General features: G+C 47.6%; 2 protein-coding genes across 2 annotated transcripts; both read left to right on the forward strand.

The window, feature by feature from the left end:
- The first annotated feature begins 571 nt into the window (after positions 1 to 571).
- LOC129714151 (thioredoxin-like) lies at positions 572 to 1,168 on the forward strand. The gene has a single exon (XM_055663647.1). The coding sequence runs from the start codon at positions 587 to 589 to the stop codon at positions 905 to 907; it is 321 nt and encodes a 106-aa protein (XP_055519622.1). The 5' UTR covers positions 572 to 586; the 3' UTR covers positions 908 to 1,168.
- A 13,770-nt stretch (positions 1,169 to 14,938) lies between these two features.
- LOC129714248 (thioredoxin-like) lies at positions 14,939 to 16,428 on the forward strand. The gene has a single exon (XM_055663793.1). It carries the CDS (start codon positions 14,968 to 14,970, stop codon positions 15,580 to 15,582), a length of 615 nt encoding a protein of 204 aa, XP_055519768.1. The 5' UTR covers positions 14,939 to 14,967; the 3' UTR covers positions 15,583 to 16,428.
- Positions 16,429 to 19,314: the final 2,886 nt, after the last annotated feature.

Raw genomic sequence — 19,314 nt, forward strand, 5'->3', positions numbered from 1 at the left:
TTTCGCTCCTTGCTGGATCTTTCAGGCTCTGAACCGCTCCCTTCCCCTCCCGAGAGTGGGTGGCCCGCTCCGAGGAGAGGTTGGTGTGGGTGTAGGTGGAGGAAGGAACCGCAGAGGCTGGGTTAAACCGAAGGTAGATATTGCTAAAAGCTGGAGTAACTCAGCGGGACAGGCAGAGAAGGAATGGATCCACCAATGGGTCCACTCAGCCCGAAACGTTGCCCATTTCCTTCGCTCCATAGATGCTGCTGCACCCGCTGAGCTTCTCCAGCTTTTTTGTGTACCTTCGATTTTCCAGCATCTGCAGTTCCTTCTTGAGCACCAATTCCTTCTCTCCAGAGATGCTGCCTGTCTCGCTGACTGGGTTACTCCAGCTTTTAGCAGTGTCTATAGGTTCTTTGGTGTGTGTCTATGTTCGGGTGAGGTTCAACGTGTGTAATTCGTTCTGTTGATACCAGAGGTGGTGATGTACAAGAGTTGGACTTGGTTTGCAATGACGGCCCTGGACGTCACTATCGGCTAGAGGTTGCACCAGGGGGCAGCCCGGGGACGTGGACATTGCACAAAGTGTTACCATCGCGGCAGGATGGTGTTGAGACCCATCAGGACCAGGCGGCAGCTCGCCACGCTGCTGGAGGAGGAAGAGGAGTCCCTGGTGGTGGTCTTCTTCGGGGCCAAATGGTGCAACAACTGCGCTAGCATCAAACCCTACTTCAAGATGAAATCCGACCAGAACCGCGACGTCATCTTCGCCGAGGTGGACGTGGATGAGTCGGAGGATTTGGCCAGGGCTGTGGGCATCACCTGCATGCCCACCTTCCACTTCTATAGATGCCAGGAGAAGGCTGGAGAGTTCTCTGGGACCAAGAGGGAGAAATTGGACCGCCTGATAGCGCAGTTGAAATAACACCGCCGCGTTTTAATCTTCAAAAATGATTAAATGGACTTGTCCAATTACCCTAGGAAGGAATTCGGCTCATCGAGTCTATGCCAGCTCACAGAGCCAAGCATCCCCACTCCTTTATCATTTCCTCTATAACTGAAGATAGACACTAAACGCTGGAGTAAAGGGCCTGTCCCACTTTCACGAGTTATTCACGAATTCTCCCGAGTTTTCCCCTTGATTCAAACTCGCAGAATGTTCGTAACGAGTCTGTAGGAGTTTGTAGATATATCGTAGCGCCCGTTATGCCAGTCGTAGGTACTCGTGGCATCAGTTAATAGCCCTGTCCCACTATGCAAGTTCATTCAAGAGCTCTCCAGAGTTTAAAAAAAAATCAAACTCGTGGTAAGCACGGAGAATGTACGTAGCGGGTACGTCGGAGCTCGGGGACATCTCTTAGCGGCTCGCAACGCTAACGGCAGGTACTCGGGAAGACTCGCTAACGGCAGGTAAGCTCGGGAAGACTCGTGAAGATTTTTCAACATGTTGAAAAATGTCCACGAGAGCCCTGAGTACCGACGAGTGGCCATTACCGTAAATCTCCGAGTTCGAATCAGGGCAAACTCGGGAGAACTCTTTGAATGAAATTGTACAGTAGGGGACAGTCGGGACGTTTTTTCAAGCCCACAAGTAAAAAAAAAGTAAAAAGCAACTTTTTACTCGTAAGGAGGGCATCGAAATAGTCGTGGGAATTCGTAGACATACTCATAGGAGTTCGTGAACATAGTCGTGGAAGGTCGTAGGAGTTCGTAGATTACCACAATCTTGATTTTTTTTTTTTAGGTCCTTTAAACTCGGCAGAGGTTTTGAATTAAGTCGTGAAAGTGGGACACGCTCTTAACTCAGCGGGACGGGCAGCATCTCTGGAGAGAAGGAATGGGCGACGTTTCGGGTCGGGACTCGAGACCCTTCTTCAGTCGCCCGAGATTCTACATAAGGATATCTGGGGCACCAGGGCCAATTAAACTAACACATCCAGATGTGAGGGAGGATTCAGGGGTCACAATCAGAATGGGCGAACTCCACACAAGGTAGGTATCCGAGGTAAGGATTGAACCTGGGTCACTGCGGTTGTGAGGCGGCAACTCTCCTGGGCAGCCCCTTGCACATAGACTCGCATTTCACAGACTTGTACCCAGGGAAGTCTGTGCAGATTCTTTGAAAGCCATTCATTAGTTATAAGTTGTAGAAACAAAGAACTGCAGATGCTGGTTTATACCAAAGATAGACACAAAGAGCTGGAGTAATTCAGCCGGTCAGGCAGCATCTCTGAAGGAAAGGAATAGGTGACATTTTGGGTCGCGACCGTTTGTCAGAATTCATGAACTATTTGCAAGTTCTCGCTCCTTTCCACTAAAGTCTTTTTTGTTTATCCACTCTAAGCTAATATCTAGATTCCATTCTGAAAGCTACTACAGGCAGTGGATGTCAGACGTTAACTTGCAACATTCTCTGGCAAGAACCAAAACGCTGAAAGACCTCAGCCGGACAGTATCGGTGGAGGGAATGGGACAAGCAACGTTTCGGGTTGGGACCCTTCTTCTGTTTTTTTCACACAGAGAGTGGTGAATCTCTGGAACTCTCTGCCACAGAGGGTAGTTGAGGCCAGTTCATTGGCTATATTTAAGAGGGAGTTAGATGTGGCCCTTGTGGCTAAGGAGATCAGGGGGTATGGAGAGAAGGCAGGTACGGGATACTGAGCTGGATGATCAGCCATGATCATATTGAATGGCGGTGCAGGCTCGAAAGGCCGAATGGCCTACTCCTACTCCTAATTTCTATGTTTCTATGTTTCTATGTATGATTGAGGAGAGGCGAGACAACTGTGGGGGGGGGGGGGGGGGGGAGATAGGTTGGGGCAAGAGGTAGATAGCAAGTGACAGGTGGATCCAGGTGAGGAGGGTGGGGAAAATAAAATAATTAAAATGGTGAAATCTGAAAAGGAAGGAAAGTGGGGAATGAAATGTAGACAATAGGCAATAGACAATAGGTGCAGGAGTAGGCCATTCGGCCCTTCGAGCCAGCACCATCATTCAATGTGATCATGGCTGATCATCCCCAATCAGTATCCCGTTCCTGCCTTCTCCCCACATCACCTGACTTCACTTTCTTTAAGCCCTATCTAGCTCTCTAGTGAAAGTATCCAGAGAACCGGCCTCAGACTAACACAGGTCTCTGTGAGAAAAAAAGTGTTTCCTCATCTCCGTCAGTCCATCAGTCTTTTCAGTTGAGTTGAGTTGAGTTTATTTTCATGTGTCCATGTGTACAGTGAAAAGCTTTTGTTCAACTGAACCATAGGGAGGGATAGTGGGTACAAGGGAATGTGTGTGTTGTGAGGAGGGAGAGAGAAGAACAAATGAAGACCTGGGTAGGAAGATGAGCAGACGGGGAGGTAGATGAAGGGAGCTAGAGTCAGGAAACATGTTACTGATGTTGGGGGAGTCCAGAACCAGGGGCCACAGTTTGAGAATAATGGGGAAGGCCATTTATAAAGTAGAGGAATAACTTTTTCACCCAGAGAGTTGTGAGTCTGTTGAATCCTTTGCCTCAGAAGGTGATGGATGACAATTCTCTTGATGCTTTCAAGAGAGTTTGATAGAGTTCTTACAGACAGCAGAGTCGGGGCATATGGGGAGAAGGTAAGAACAGCGAACTGATTTTGGATGATCAGCCATGATCACATTGATTGTGGTGCTGGCTCGAAGGGCCGAATGGCCTACTCTTGCACCTATTGTCTATTGAAAGGAATGGGGTGATGGGGCAGGAGGAATGGAAATTAAGTTGTGTGCAGGTGAGGAGAAGGTGAGAGGTGGGGGGTTACATAAGGTTGGATATGTTGCAATGTTGATGCCATTGTGGAGTAGCCAAAGCACAAGCAAAATATGAGACGCTGTCCTTTCAGCTTGTGCGAGGCCCCATTCTGAAACATTTTGGAAGCCGAGGACATGTTCGATGATTCACTGCAAAATGTTTTGGAAGAATTGTATGATTTTAGAATACCTGCTTCTTAATTTCGAATACAAAAACACTGTGTTTGTGCAGCGTAGAGTTGCTGCCTCACAGCGCCAGAGACCCAGGCTCGATCCTGACAATGAGTGCTGTCTGTGCGACTTTTGTACCTTCTCCCCTTGACTGCGTAGGTTTCCTCCATGTGCTCTGTGTCCTCCCACATTTCAAAGACGTGCAGGTTTGTAATTTCTCAGCATATTGTAATTGGCATCTAAATTGCCCCTGGTGAGAGACATGCACAATAGGCAATAGACAATAGGTGCAGGAGGAGGCCATTCGGCCCTTCGAGCCAGCACCGCCATTCAATGTGATCATGGCTGATCATCCCCAATCAGTACCCCGTTACTGCCTTCTCCCCATATCCCCTGACTGCTATTTTTAAGAGCCCTATCATTGAGGATAAATGGGGATACTGTGGATAGGGTGAGCGGTTTTAAATACCTGGGAGTCCACATCTCTGAGGATATGACATGGACATCACACGCCGCAGCACTCGTGAGTAAGGCAAGGCAGCGCCTTAACCACCTTAGGCAATTGAGGAAATTCAGAGTGTCTCCGAGGATCCTCCAGTGCTTCTACTCAGCGGCTGTGGAAAGCATCTTGTCCAGAAATATTACCATCTGGTTTGGGGATTGCTCTGCCCAGGACAAGAAGGCTCTGCAGAGAGTAGTGCGTTCAGCCGAACGCACTATGGGAACTTCACTCGCCCCCCTGCAGGAACTATACATCAGAAGGTGCAACTCCAGAGCAAATAAAATCATGGGAGACCCCTTCCACCCCTGCAACGGACTGTTCCAGCTGCTATGGTCAGGCAAACGCCTCCGTTGCCATGCTGTGAGAACGGAGAGGTTGAGAAGGAGTTTCTTCCAAGCGGCCATTAGGACTGTAAACTCCTATCTCACCAGGGACTAACTTTACTGAACCACTCTACTGCTTTTTTTTTATTTGCTGTCCCTTAATTTTCCCTTTTTCCTTCCGCCCACAATACTTAATATGTAAAATATGTGATTCTGTTTGTAGTTTGTTTGTTTGTTTGTTTTGTTTGCACAAAGTCCGCGAGCATTGCCACTTTTCATTTCACTGCACATCTCGTATGTGTATGTGATGAATAAACTTGACTTGACTTGACTTAGCTCTCTCTTGAAAGCACCCAGAGAACCAGCCTCCACTGCCCTCTAAGGCAGAGAATTCCACAGACAAAAGTAGGATAACATGGAACTATTATACAGATGATGGTTGGTCGATGCGGACTCAGTCGGCCAAAGGGCCTGTTTCTATGCTGTATTTCCATGTCTGAACTAAAATACCCTTTCATGACTTAACTGTTCACACTATTCCAAACAAGTCTTCTTAAAGACTCGTCTATCACCAAAACCAGTTTCCTTCCCACTTTCAGTCATCCTGGCATCATCAAACCTATTATAGAGTGAATGTGTAAGAAAGAACTGCTGATGCTGGAAAAATCGATGGTCGACAAAAATGCTGGAGTAACTCAGCGGGTGAGGCAGCATAAATGCTGCCTCACCCGTTCAGTTACTCCAGCATTTCTGTCTATTATAGAGTGAGGGCCTCTTCTGCTTATGCTCCACCTGATTATGCTCCACCTAAATGCATTGACAGTATATCTCAAAACCACCTACCCGCCTTGTTTCTATGTTTAAGAAGGAACTGCAGATGCTGGAAAATCAAAGGTAGACAAAAATGCTGGAGTAACACAGCGGGTGAGGCAGCATCTATGGAGAGAAGGAAATAGGCAACGTTTCGGGTCGAGACCCTTCTCCAGACTCTATCACAGAGGGGGTGGGGGGGCAGTGAGGGAGGAGGTTGTTGAACTGTCTTCGGAGGGAGGAGAACTTCAAAGTAGGCATACCTTGAAGAGATATCGCAGTGGAGCAGACAAAATGTTTAAGAAGGAACTACAGATGCTGGAAAATTGAAGGTAGACAAAAATGCTGGAGAAACTCAGCGGGTGAGGCAGCATCTATGCAGCGAAGGAAGTTGGTAACGTTTCGGGTCGAAACCTTTCTTCAGACTACTTTCATTTACATGACATTGCTCTTTCCCAGAAGGTTGAGTCTGAAGGTGGGTCTCGACCCAAAACGTTGCCTATTTCCTTCGCTGCATAGATGCTGCCTCACCCGCTGAGTTTCTCCAGCATTTTTGTCTGCCTTCATTCTCTAATCCTTTACAGTATTTAATCAATCCTAGTCTTGAAGGTTTTAAAGAACTTCGCCACAACTGAGGGTTATAGATTTACATTTTTGTACTTTTTCATTGTCCACACTCGAAGTCTGCCTCGTTCTGATACCCTCCAGCAGAAATCGTTTCAAAGATTGCTTACTGACAATAGCCCCAAATCTCATTTTAAGCCATGGTATAAAGTATTAATTCAAAAACTAATTTCGACTTCTTTAGGAATATGCAGTGCCCTCCATAATGTTTGGGACAAAGACCCATAATTTATTTATTTGCCTCTATACTCCACAATTTGAGATTTGTAACAGAAAAAAATCACACGTGGTTAAAGTGTACATTGTCAGATTTTAATAAAGGCCATTTTTATACATTTTGGTTTCACCATGTAGAAATTACAGCTGTGTTTAGAAACATAGAAACATAGAAATTAGGTGCAGGAGTAGGCCATTCGGCCCTTCGAGCCTGGCACCGCCATTCAATATGATCATGGCTGATCATCCAACTCAGTATCCCGTACCTGCCTTCTCTCCATACCCCCTGATCCCCTTAGCCACAAGGGCCACATCTAACTCCCTCTTAAATATAGCCAATGAACTGGCCTCAACTACCCTCTGTGGCAGAGAGTTCCAGAGATTCACCACTCTCTGTGTGAAAAAAGTTCTTCTCATCTCTGTTTTAAAGGATTTCCCCCTTATCCTTAAGCTGTGACCCCTTGTCCTGGACTTCCCTAACATCGGGAACAATCTTCCTGCATCTAGCCTGTCCAACCCCTTAAGAATTTTGTAAGTTTCTATAAGATCCCCTCTCAATCTCCTAAATTCTAGAGCGTATAAACCAAATCTATCCAGTCTTTCTTCATAAGACAGTCCTGACATCCCAAGAATCAGTCTGGTGAACCGTCTCTGCACTCCCTCTATGGCAATAATGTCCTTCCTCGGATTTGGAGACCAAAACTGTACGCAATACTCCAGGTGTGGTCTCACCAAGACCCTGTACAACTGCAGTAGAGTTGCCTATTTCCTTCGCTCCATAGATGCTGCTGCACCCGCTGAGTTTCTCCAGCTTTTTTTAATTTTTTTTTATGTAACCTGCAGTAGAACCTCCCTGCTCCTATACTCAAATCCTTTTGCAATGAAAGCTAACATACCATTCGCTTTCTTTACTGCCTGCTGCACCTGCATGCCTACCTTCAATGACTGGTGTACCATGACACCCAGGTCTCGCTGCATCTCCCCCTTTCCCAATCGGCCACCATACACTGGTTTATACATAGACCCCCCCCATTTCAGGGCACCATAATGTTTGGGACACAGTAATGTCATGTAAATGAAAGTAGTCATGTTTAGTATTTTATTGCATATCCTTTGCATGCAATGACTGCTTGAAGTCTGTGATTCATGGACATCACCAGTTGCTGGGTGTCTTCTCTGGTGATGCTCTGCCAGGCCTGTATTGCAGCCACCTTTAGCTTATGCTTGTTTTGGGGACTAGTCCCCTTCAGTTTTCTCTTCAGCATATAAAAAAACATGCTCAATTGGGTTCAGATCAGGTGATTGACTTGGCCACTCAAGAATTTATCATTTTGTAGCTTTAGCAGTATGTTTGTGATCATTGAACCACTAGCCAATGAGTTTTGAGGCATTTGTTTGAACTTGAGTAGATAGGATGTGTCCATACACTTCAGAATTCATTATGCTACTGCCATCAGCAGTTGTATCATCAATGAAGATAAGTGAGCCAGTGCCTTCAGCAGCCATACATGTCCAGGCCATATCACCTCCACCACCAGCGTGTTTCACAGATGTTATGCTTTGGATCTTGGGCAGTTCCTTCTCTCCTCCATACTTTGCTCTTGCCATCACTCTGATATAAGTTAATCTTCGTCTCATCTATCCACAAGACATTTTTCCAGGTCATCCTATTTTTGCAGCTAACCAGTGGTTTGCATCTTGCAGTGTAGCCTCTGTATTTCTGTTCATGAAGTCCACACCTGACTCCTGAAGAGTGGTTTCGATCTGTTGGACAAGTGTTTGGTGATTTTTCTTTATTATAGAAATAATTCTTCTGTCATCAGCTGCGGAGGTCTTCCTTGGCCTGCCAGTCCCCTTGCAATTCACAAGCTCACCAGTGCTCTCTTTCTTCTCAATGATGTTCCAAACAGTTGATTTTGGTAAGCCTATGGTTTGGCTGATGTCTCTAACAGATTTATTCTTGTTTCTCAGTCTCATAATGGTATCTTTGACTTTCATTGGCACAACTTTGGCCCTCATGTTGATAAACAGCAATAAAAGTTTCCAAAGGTGATGGAAAGACTGGAGGAAAGACTAGGTGCTGAGAGCTCTCTTATACCTGCATTAAGGAGGCATTTAAACACACCTGAGCAATTACAAACGCCTGTGAAGCCATGTGTCCCAAACATTATGGTGCCCTGAAATGGGGGGACTATGTTTAAACACAGCTGTAATTTCTATATGGTGAAATAAAAATGTATAAAAATGGCCTTTATTGAAATGCCCGTCGGAAACCAGCACCACTGGGTCACAAATGTTTTGAACGATTTAATAATAATAATAATAATAATAATTTATTAAAATCTATCAATGTGTACTTTAACCACATGTGATTTTTTTTTTCTATTACAAATCTCAAATTGTGGAGTACAGAGGCACATAAATAAATGACGGGTCTTTGTCCCAAACATTATGGAGGGCGCTGTAAGTCTGAAAAACAGCAAAGAAATTCAGACCTGAAAAAACTGGTTCGCCTGCTCCGATCGCGGGAGAATAAAGAGGAAAGAAGTTGGACTTTATTGCCTTCCATCACAGTGAGGAACGTGAGGAATACGCTGTGATGGATGTTTATTTAACTTTTATGTAGTTCAAAGGTTTCAAATGTCTTTTATTGTCACGTGTACCAATTAAGGTACTGTGGCGGCTTTTGTGCCTCTGGTTCTGGGGGGGGGGGTCCTGTGGCGGCTCCTAAGGGTCGTCCCATTATACTGCCGAACCCCTCGGCACAGGAGTGGTGCAGTCCGGAGGCGGTCCTTAGCCGGAGGGTATAAAAGGCAGGGTTTGGGTGCCATCTTTTCCTGGTTTCGTCTTCCCCTGAACCGGGAGGAATTAAAGTAAAGTGCTTCTCAAACTTCGGACTACTTGCCTCATTTTGAGACCCACGCACTACAGTACAGTGATATGCGAATTACCATACAGCCATACTAAAAAAAACAGCAAGACACACATCTACATGAAAGTTAACATAAACATCCACCACAGTGGATTCCCCACATTCCTCACTGTGAAGGAAGGCAATAAAGTCTAATCTTCTTCCCTCATGTTTCTCCCGCGGTCGGGACAGTTGAACCATGCATTGGGGCAGTCAAACCATGCGTCGGGGCAGTCAAACCTCCTGTGTCGGGGCAGTCGAAGTTCCTGCGGCTTGGAGTTCCCGAAGTCGGTCTCTGACCAGAGACCGCGAGCTCCATGATGTTAAAGTCCGCAGGCACCTGCGGTGAAGCTCAGAGGTCGATCCCTGGCAAAGGGATCGCGGGCTCCGGGATGTTAAAGTCCCGCCGTTGAGCTCTCGAAGTCGGTCTCCGGCAAAGGCCGCCAACTCCTCGATGTTAGGCCGCAGTGCGGTCGGAGATACGACACGGGGAAAAAAAATCACATCTCCTTTGAGGTAAGAGACTCAAAAAAGTTTCCCCCACCCCCACATAAAACAAGCTAAAAAAACACTAAAAACAGACATTTAACACCATACTAAAACAAAAACCAACGAAGAAGAAAGGGACAGACAGACTGTTGGCGGGGCAGCCATTGCTGGCGCCACCTGGTTGTGTAACTTGTTGCTTTTTAAAATATTATGGCTTTATGGTAATTCAAATTTCACTGTACCTTAATTGGTACATGTACCAATAAACTGATCTTGAAACCTTAACTTGTAGTAAGGAGAATGAATAGTGCATTTCAAAAACTAGCTTGATCAAAAATAATGGCATTTGTGGACATTAAAAACCAACGCCTCCACTTCCTTAAAAGGCTTAGGAAGTTCAGCATGTCCCCCAACAACTCTCACCAACTTCTACAGATGCACCACCGCCAGCTTTGGGAGTCAGCTCCATCCAAAACATGCACCAAACCTCAGAGAGTTGCGGAAGTAACCCAGACTTCCACACAGACCAGCCTCCCTTCCATGGACTCCATCTACGCTACATGCTCACTGGGTAAGGCCAACAGCGTGATCAAGGACCAGTCTCACCTCGGTCATTCCATCTTCTCCCCTCTCCCATCAGGTGGCAGATACAGACGTTTGCAAACACATACCTCCAGATTCAGGAACAGTTTCTTCCCATCAGGCAACTGAATGGTCCTCTCATCAGCTAGAGTGCGGTCCTGACTTCCCATCTATATCAGTCTGAAGATGGGTCTCGACCCGTAAGGTCACCAATTCAATCTCTCCAGAGACGCTGCCTGTCCCGCTGAGTTACTCCAGCATTTTGTGTCTATCCTCCCATCTGCCTCTTTGGAAACATTTAAGCTTCATTGAAATGGACTTTATCGTACTTCATTGTTATATCTTGGCACTAAATGTTGTATCATTTGACTGTGCACTGTGTACAGCTGGTTGTGTACATGTAGTCTTTTCTCTGCCCGGACAGTACACATACAAAATGGTTTTCACTGTATCTTGGTACACGATACAATAATAAACTAAACTAAATATCCAGACCAGACTAAATATCTTCGCCCAACACCTTCGCTCAGTTCGCAATAACCAACCTGATCTCCCGGTGGCTCAGCACTTCAACTCCCCCTCCCATTCCGAATCCGACCTTCCTGTCCTGGGCCTCCTCCATGGCCAGAGTGAGGCCCACAGTAAATTGGACGAGCATCACCTCATATTTCACTTGCGTAGTTTACACCCCAGCGGTATGAACATTAACTTCTCCAATTTCAGGTAGTCCCTGCTTTCTCCCTCTTTCCCCTCCCCTTCCCAGCTCTCCCACAGCCCACTGTCTTTGCCTCTTCCTTTCTTCTTCCTGCCCCCACCACCCCCACATCAGTCTGAAGAAGGGTCTCGACCCGAAACGTCACCGTTTCCTTCGCTCCATAGATGCTGCCTCACCCGCTGAGTTTCTCCAGCATTTTTATCAACCTTAAATTTTTCCAGCATCTGCAGTTCCTTCTTAAATATCCAGAGTAGCTCGATTCATTATGAACATTGCTGCCTAGAATCAGAATCTACTCAAGATACGATTGCTCAGTTTGACCCGCGGACTTCGTTTCTTGAGGTTAGTAAAGTTAGTAAAGTACATTCACCAAGCCAAGATTCTCCCAGCAGATGTAGTCAGTGGCTAAACACTAAACGCTCAAAGGTAAGATGAAAGATAACTGCTGTTCTTGGAACGATTTGGTGTGCATTGAAACTTCACGTGTGTGGCCACTGAAGAAGGAAAGACAACAGCGACTAAGTGGGAGGGATGAGATTGACTGGAACAACAAGAGCTTTGCCGCACATATATATGCCACACTTGGTCAACCACAACTTGCAGCTAGATCCTTTAATATCGTAAAGGATTCAATAAATTGAATAAATAATAAATAATGGTTGACAAGTGGGGGTTAATGTTTGTCTATTGCTTTACAATTGTTTACTTATGTTTGGTTACTTAATATATGAAGTTTGTATGTGTATAATAGTTGTATGTATATATATGTCTGTAGGTATTATGGGAAATTGCCTGGGGTATTATTATTAATTAATTGCTCCATAACAAATTTGATTTTTAAATATGGTAGAAGTGTTGGGGAAAAGTGGTGAGATTTAATAAGTTATTCTTCTTCTCACTCCTTTTCGAGCTTGTACAGACACAGAGTTGGACATTGGAAATTTGCTTTTTGTTCTTTTCATTGCTTATAAATATTGATTGTAATGTCCAATTGTTTGATAATTTCGATTTTGTTACTATTAATGTCTTTAATGTTTTTACTTGTTCGGAATAAATAAAATAAATAAACAAACAGATAAATAAATAAATAAATAAATGATCCACAAATAAATCAAGCAAAATTTCACCCATTCCTTCTCTCTAGAGATGCTGCCTGTACCGCTGAGTTACTCCAGCTCAGATGGGAGATGGGTGTATGGAACAAGCTGCCAGAGGAGGTAGTAGAGGCAGAGACTATCCCAGCGTTTAAGAAACAATTAGACAGGTATATGGGTAGAACAGGTTTGGAGGGATATGGACACCGCAGACCGGTGGGACTAGTGTAGCTGGGACATGTTGGATGGTGTGGGCAAGTTGGGCAGAAGGCCCTGTTTCCGCACTGTATCGCTCCATAACAAACTGTATGGATACCGTTCTGCATTGCATCCCAATTGCTCTTCCAAATAGACACAAAATGCTGGAGTAACTCAGCGAAACAGGCGAGACTCATCTCTATCCAGAGATGCTGCCTGTCCCACTGAATTACTCCAGCATTTTGTGTCTATCTTCGGTGTGTAACCAGCATCACGTACAGTTCCTTCCTACACAAATTACTTGTCCAAAATGCACTGTAATTCACAATGTAATACGCGAGTTTAGAAACAGGCCCTTCGGCCCACCGGGTCCGCGCCGACCAGCGACCCCCGCACATTAACGCCATCCTACACCCACTAGGGACATTTTGTTTTACATGTACCAAGCTAATTAACCTACAAACCTGTACGGCTTTGGAGTGTGGGAGGAAAATCGAAGATTTCGGAGAAACCCACAAAGATCATGGGGAGAGCGTACAAACTCCGTAAAGACAGCACCCATAGTCGGGATCAAACTCGGGTCTCCGGCGCTATCAGGCAGCAACTCCACCGTGACCGAGTTATAATCGATGTGACATATCTGCATCTCCTGAGTTACCTTTGTCTTTCACAGCCTGGGCTCGCCGCTGACCTCTCACCCGCCGTCTCCGGCCACCATCTTAACGCTCGCTGGTCTCCACGACGAAGCCATGTCACAGTGGGAGGGGGGGGGGGGTGGGGGAACGGAGCAGCCGCACGTGCGCAGGCCCAGGCCCGGCTAGTTCCCGCTTGTCTGTCCTGCGCCTGGGATGAGGCGGGAAACCTCAGGATCTGGTGACCCGACACCAGCGCACACTCGCCCTAGTGTCACCCCCCCTCCTTGCCCCAAGAGGCTGACTGACCGCACCAATGATTCACCTTCAACCAGTCCAACTCGACAGGTCACGGCTCCCTCATCTTTTTCACTGGCACCTCCAACGGGACCCCACCACTGGCCACATCTACCCATCTCCACCCCTCTCTGCTTTCCGCAGAGACCCCCTCCCTCCATAACTCCCAGTCCAACTCGTCCCTTCCCACCCAAACCAGCCCCTCCCCGGGTACTTGCCCCTGCAACCTGCGGCAGGAGATGCAACACCTGTCCCTTTACCTCCCCCTCCCTCGACTCCATCCAAGGATCTAAACAGTCTTTCCAGGTGAAGCAGAGGTTCACCACCACCTCCTCCAACCTCATCCACTGTTCTAGGTGTGGACTCCTGTATATCGGCGAGACCAAGTGCAGGCTCGGCGATCGTTTCGCTGAACACCTCCACTCAATCCGCCTAAATCTTCTGGTGTCCCAGCACTTCAACTCCCCCTCCCATTCCCACACTGACCTTTCTGTCCTGGGCCTCCTCCACTGTCAGAGTGAGGCCCAGCGCAAATTGGAGGAATAGCACCTCGTATTTAACTTGGGTGTGAACATTGACTTCTCTAACTTCAAGTAACCCTTGCTTTCCCTCTCTCTCCATCCCCAGTTCTCCCACCTGTCTGACCGTCTCCAACTACATTCAATCTCTGTCCTGCCAACTCCCATGCCATCAGCTTGAAGAAGGGTCTCGACCCGAAACATCGCCCATTCCCTCTCTCCAGAGATGCTGCCTGTCCCGCTGAGTTACTCCAGCATTGTGTGTCTACCTGCAGAAGTCAAGGCGCCTTTCTTTCATTAAAATCGACGCGGGGGGGGGGGGGTGGAAGGTAGGAACAGGCCGCCTCACGGACAAGGTTCTAGTTTCATTCATTGTGCGGTTTTAGCAGTGGAATTGGGCCTGAGGGTGACGTCACAGGGGCGGCAAGGGGGCCTGTGCGTGACGTCACAAGGGGGCAAGTGGGCCTGCGCGTGATGTCACAGGGGGGCAAGAGGGCCTGCGGGTGATGTCACAGGGGGGCAGACGGGAGGGAAGTGGGGCCTGAGCGTGATGTCACAGGGGGGCAAGAGGGCCTGAGCGTGATGAAGAGGGCCACGTCACAGGGGGCAAGAGGGCCTGTGCGTGACGTCACAAGGGGGCAAGAGGGCCTGCGCGTGATGTCACAGGGGGCAGACGGGAGGGAAGTGGGGCCTGAGCGTGATGTCACAAGGGGGCAAGAGGGCCTGAGCGTGATGTCACAAGGGGGCAAGAGGGCCTGAGCGTGATGTCACAGGGGGGCAAGAGGGCCTGCGCGTGACCTCACAAGGGGGCGGGCCGGAGGGAAGTGGGCCTGCGCCTGACGTCACAAGGGGGCGGGCCGGAGGGGAGTGGGCCTGCGCGTGACGTCACAAGGGGGCGGGCCGGAGGGAAGTGGGCCTGCGCGTGACGTCACAACAAGGGGGCGGGCCGGAGGGAAGTGGGGCCTGAGCGTGACGTCGCGGGGAACGGGCGGGGCGGAAATGTCCATGCGCCTGACGTCACAAAGGGCGTGGCGGCGGAAGCGGGGCCTGCGCACGACGTCACAAGGGGGCCTGGTTGGGCCGGGCCGGGCAGCACCGGCGGGGCGGAAGTGATCCGGACCGAGCCGAGCACATGGCGGGGGCGGGCAGCACGCTGGGCAAGCCCAAGAAGGGGCAGGGCAAGAGTGCGGAGAAGATCGCCACACAGAAGGGGCCGGCGGGCACGGCGGGAACGGCGTCGTCGACAGTGGCGGCAGCCGCGTCCCGCTCTCCCGACGCCGGCACTTCCCGCGGCAAAGCGGGCAAAGCTCCTCCTCCGCCCAAGGCCGAGTCGCTGCCGGCCACCAAGAGCGACGAGGCGGCCAAGGCCCCGAAGGCGGCGGAGAAGACGGCGCCAGAGCCGGTGGCCAAGGCAGGGGAGGGGGTGCCGCTGAGGAAGATCAGCAGCAAGACTCAGCTGGACAAGTTCATCAAGGACGCGGGCGAGAAGCTGGTGGTCATCTTCTTCTCGGGCACCTGGTGCGAGACGTGTCAGAGCCTCAAGCCATACATGAGGGAGATGGCCCAGGTGAACACCAACGTCGTCTTCTTCTGTGAGGTGAACGTGGACGATTCGGAGGACACGGCAGAGGCTTGCGACATCGTGCACATCCCCACCTTCCAGTTCTACAAACAGGGGAAGAAAATAGCCGAGGTGCAGGATGACAACAAGGCATCGGTAGAGGACAAAATCAAGGAATTGAAGTAGACGTTTCTCTTAAGTAAACACCCCCCCCCTTATATGTCATTAGAATTAATTCTGATTCAGAAACGTTCACTCGAGTGTTGCTTATTTTACGTGCAGCCAAACCCAACTACATTGAACGCTCCACAACCTCCTCTTCAAAGCATCAATGGAGTGGAACCAAACCTCCCATTAAGATTCAAGGCGAGGTGTTCGCTATACCGTGAGACTGTGCCCAAATAACTTTTTTTTCAGACATTGAGAACGTGAGAATCGGCATCGATTAGACATTGCAATAAACTGTCATTGCTCATCATAATCATTGCTTCTCTCCAAACATATTGCACAGAGAAAAGGTCAAGTTTTTCTCTTCCAAGACCGATTGGTAAAGAAAATGGTTTCTGCTTTCTTTGTCTCGCCATCTGTCACTGTACAGACCCCACTAGCAGGGTCAACATGAGGATTTCTCAACCCATCTTTTCTGTATATATTGTGTTAAATCTGCAAGGTACAGTAAATGGTGGCCAGGGCATATTAGAAAAGACATTCATTCTTTACAATATTTCTGTGGGATTGGGTATTTTGCTACACATTACTTGTTAGATATTTATTTCCAGAGATAAATATTAAATTATTTTTTTATTGGAGATAGATAATTCAGTTTGTTCCTATCTGGAATATAAATAGAAACATCTTCGTCATATCTGATGGAAGATATTCTCATAAAATATACTCTAGATTGCATTATTATATAGTGAGGCAAGAATGGGTGAATTTGTACCATCCTCTATCCTATTATTGCATCAGTAATTAGTATGACAACATTCCTACTTAGACCAGTTTTGATTAAAGTTTTTAATTTAAAATATTCAGATGCTTCTCTCTCGTCTGTGTGTACCAGAACTACTCCCCCTATCTTCAACTTCACACAGCAAGTTCTCATGCAGTCATAGTTTCAATACCTTCCATTTTACAATAGACAATAGGTGCAGGAGTAGGCCATTCGGTCCTTTGAGCCAGCACCGCCATTCAATGTGATCATGGCTGATCATCCTCAATCAGTACCCCGTTCCTGCCTTCTCCCCATATCCCCTGACTCTGCTATTTTAAGAGCCCATCTAGCTCTCTATTGAAAGCATCCAGAGAACCTGCCTCCCACCACCCTCTGAGGCAGAGAATTCCACACTCACCACTCACTGTGAGAAAAAGTGTTTACACGTCTCCGTTCTAAACGACTTACTCCTTATTCTTAAAACTGTGGTCCCTGGTTCTGGACTCCCCCAACATCGGGAACATGTTTCCCACCTAAACCCTTAACAATCTTATATGTTTCAATTAGATCCCCTCTCATCCTTCTAAACTCCAGAGTGTACAAGCCCAGCTGCTCCATTCTCTCAGCATATGACAGTCCCGCCATCCCGGGAATTAACCTTGTAAACCTACGCTGCACTGCCATTCATCCCATGAATTCTGCTCCACCATTCGATCATGGCTGATCTATTTTTTACCCTCTCCTGCCTTCTCCCCATAACCTTTGACACCTTTATAAATCAGGACCTTGTCAATCTCTGCTTTAAATACACCCAATGACTTGGCCTCCACAGCCACCTGCGGCAACGAATTCCACAGATTTATCATCCTCTGGCTAAAGAAATTCCTCCTCAACTTGTCATTTGGACTCTTCCTTCAGTCTGCCTGTCTTTATCCATCCTTTCACTGAATGCATAAAATCTTGACTGATTTGCTACAGCCGTTTATATTAGTCTATTTTTTAATAAAGTTTAAATTTTTTAATAATGTTTCCATCCATTGGACCTCTCTATCTTTCAGTCTGAAGAATTTCGACCTAAAAATGTCACCTCTCCCCTTTCTCCAAAGATGCTGCTGATCCACTGAGCTACTCCAGCACTTTGTGTCCGTCATCAGTATTTCCCGTCCAACTGGATTCTGATCAATTTCTCTGCCAAGAAGTAATGTTCACTATACCTGTACATCGGTAAATTTTAAGAATAGAGATTCTGTTGCCTGTAATTTCAACGATAATTGCATTAATAATGACGATTATTGCATTTATAATCAAGTATATGTCACAGTGTGAGCATTGCTGGAAAGGCCAGTATTTAAGGGCCACTTAACTCGATTTTTTCAGCGACTTGCCGGCACCCGTCATAGTCGCAGCAGGTCTCCGAAAATTTCCAACCTGTTGAAAATCCAGTGGCGACCAGAAAAGGGTACGACTCTGTGGGCTGCTACTCACGAGCATACAGGCGTCACCCCGCAACATGTCACCTGTATGGTCGTGAGTAGTCGCCCAAAGAGTCGTACCTTTTTCTGGTCGCCACTGGATTTTCAACATGTTGAACATTTTCTGCCACCTGCTGCCGCGAGTATGACGTGTGCCGGCAAATTGACGAAAAAAATCACGTTAAGTGATTTGAAGTGGTGACAGATCCTTGAAGTGTGGCAGTTGCTTCTGAGAGTGCACCCCACCCCAGTGTTGGTGGATAGTGAGTTTGAGGATTAAGATCCAGCAATCGCCTAACGTGACAAAGTCAACGTCTTTAATAAGACTAAAGGTCTCTTCTAATTAACCATCAGCAGTGGGTTTTACTTGCACAAGGGGAGACGTGTCCCAGTCAAAGGCTGTGTGTTTAAGTCTGTCATTGTTCATACCGCTGGGGTGTAAACTACCCAAGCGAAATATGAAGGTAGTTAAAAATGCTGGAGAAACTCAGTGGATGAGGCAGCATCTACGGAGTGAAGGAATAGGTGACGTTTTGGGTCGAGACCCTTCTTCAGACTGATGTGGGGGTGGGAAGAAGAAAGGAAGAGGCGGAGACAGTGGGTTGTGGGAGAGCTGGGAAGGGGAGGGGAACGAGGAAGAAAGCAGGGACTGCATGAAATTGGAGAAGTCAATGTTCATACCGCTGGGGTGTAAACTACCCAAACAAAATATGAGGTGCTGCTCCTCCAATTTACGGTGGGACGCACTCTGGCAATGGAGGAGGCCCAGGACAGAGAGGTCGGATTCGGAATGGGAGGGGGTTGAAGTGCTGAGCCACCGAGAGATCAAGTTGGTTATTGCGAACCGAGCGGAGGTGTTGGGGGCGAAGTGATCGCCAAGCCTACGCTTGGTCTCACCGATGTAGAGCAGCTGACACCTAGAGCAGCGGATGCAATAGATGATTTATCTTAAATAAGCAAAATATGAGTGAGTTCCTCCAATTTGTGCTGGGCCTCACTCTGGCAATGTTCGTACCGCTAGGTGGGGAACTGAATCCAGGGCCAAGACCTGGAGATTCATGGTCACCATCACTGAAACCAGCCTAGAATTTAAACTCCCTGCATCTGGTATCAAAGCTCATGTCCCCAGATTATACTCAGGTTGCCGCAGCACTCAGGTTGCCGCAGCATGGCTTTCTCCCTCCTTCCCCTCCCCCTTCCCAGCTCTGCCACAAGCCTCCTGTCTCCGCCTCTTCCTTTCCTTTCCTTTTCCCGTCCCCCCCCCGGACATCAGTTTGACCCAAAGATCCTATAGCGAGCAAGATAGCCCACTCGATGAAAAAGACGTAGTACGGTCATGGGCAGATTCATGGGTCATTTTCGGCCCCATTTCCGTAACCGGCTTCCGTCTCCGCACCAAAGATCCCGTAGCGGAGCAAAGATACTAGTGCGGAGACGGAAGCCGGTTACGGAAACATCCTCGTAAAAATCTTCTCCTCATTTTCAGAATTTTAATTTATTAACACAAACTGT

The sequence above is a fragment of the Leucoraja erinacea genome, chromosome 38, assembly GCF_028641065.1.
Source record: "Leucoraja erinacea ecotype New England chromosome 38, Leri_hhj_1, whole genome shotgun sequence".
NCBI lineage: Eukaryota > Metazoa > Chordata > Chondrichthyes > Rajiformes > Rajidae > Leucoraja > Leucoraja erinaceus.

What these genes read in the sequence shown, in the direction of transcription:
- LOC129714248 (XM_055663793.1), top strand. Translation starts at nt 14,968, where the DNA reads ATGGCGGGGGCGGGCAGCACGCTGGGCAAGCCCAAGAAGGGGCAGGGC.
- LOC129714151 (XM_055663647.1), top strand. Translation starts at nt 587, where the DNA reads ATGGTGTTGAGACCCATCAGGACCAGGCGGCAGCTCGCCACGCTGCTG.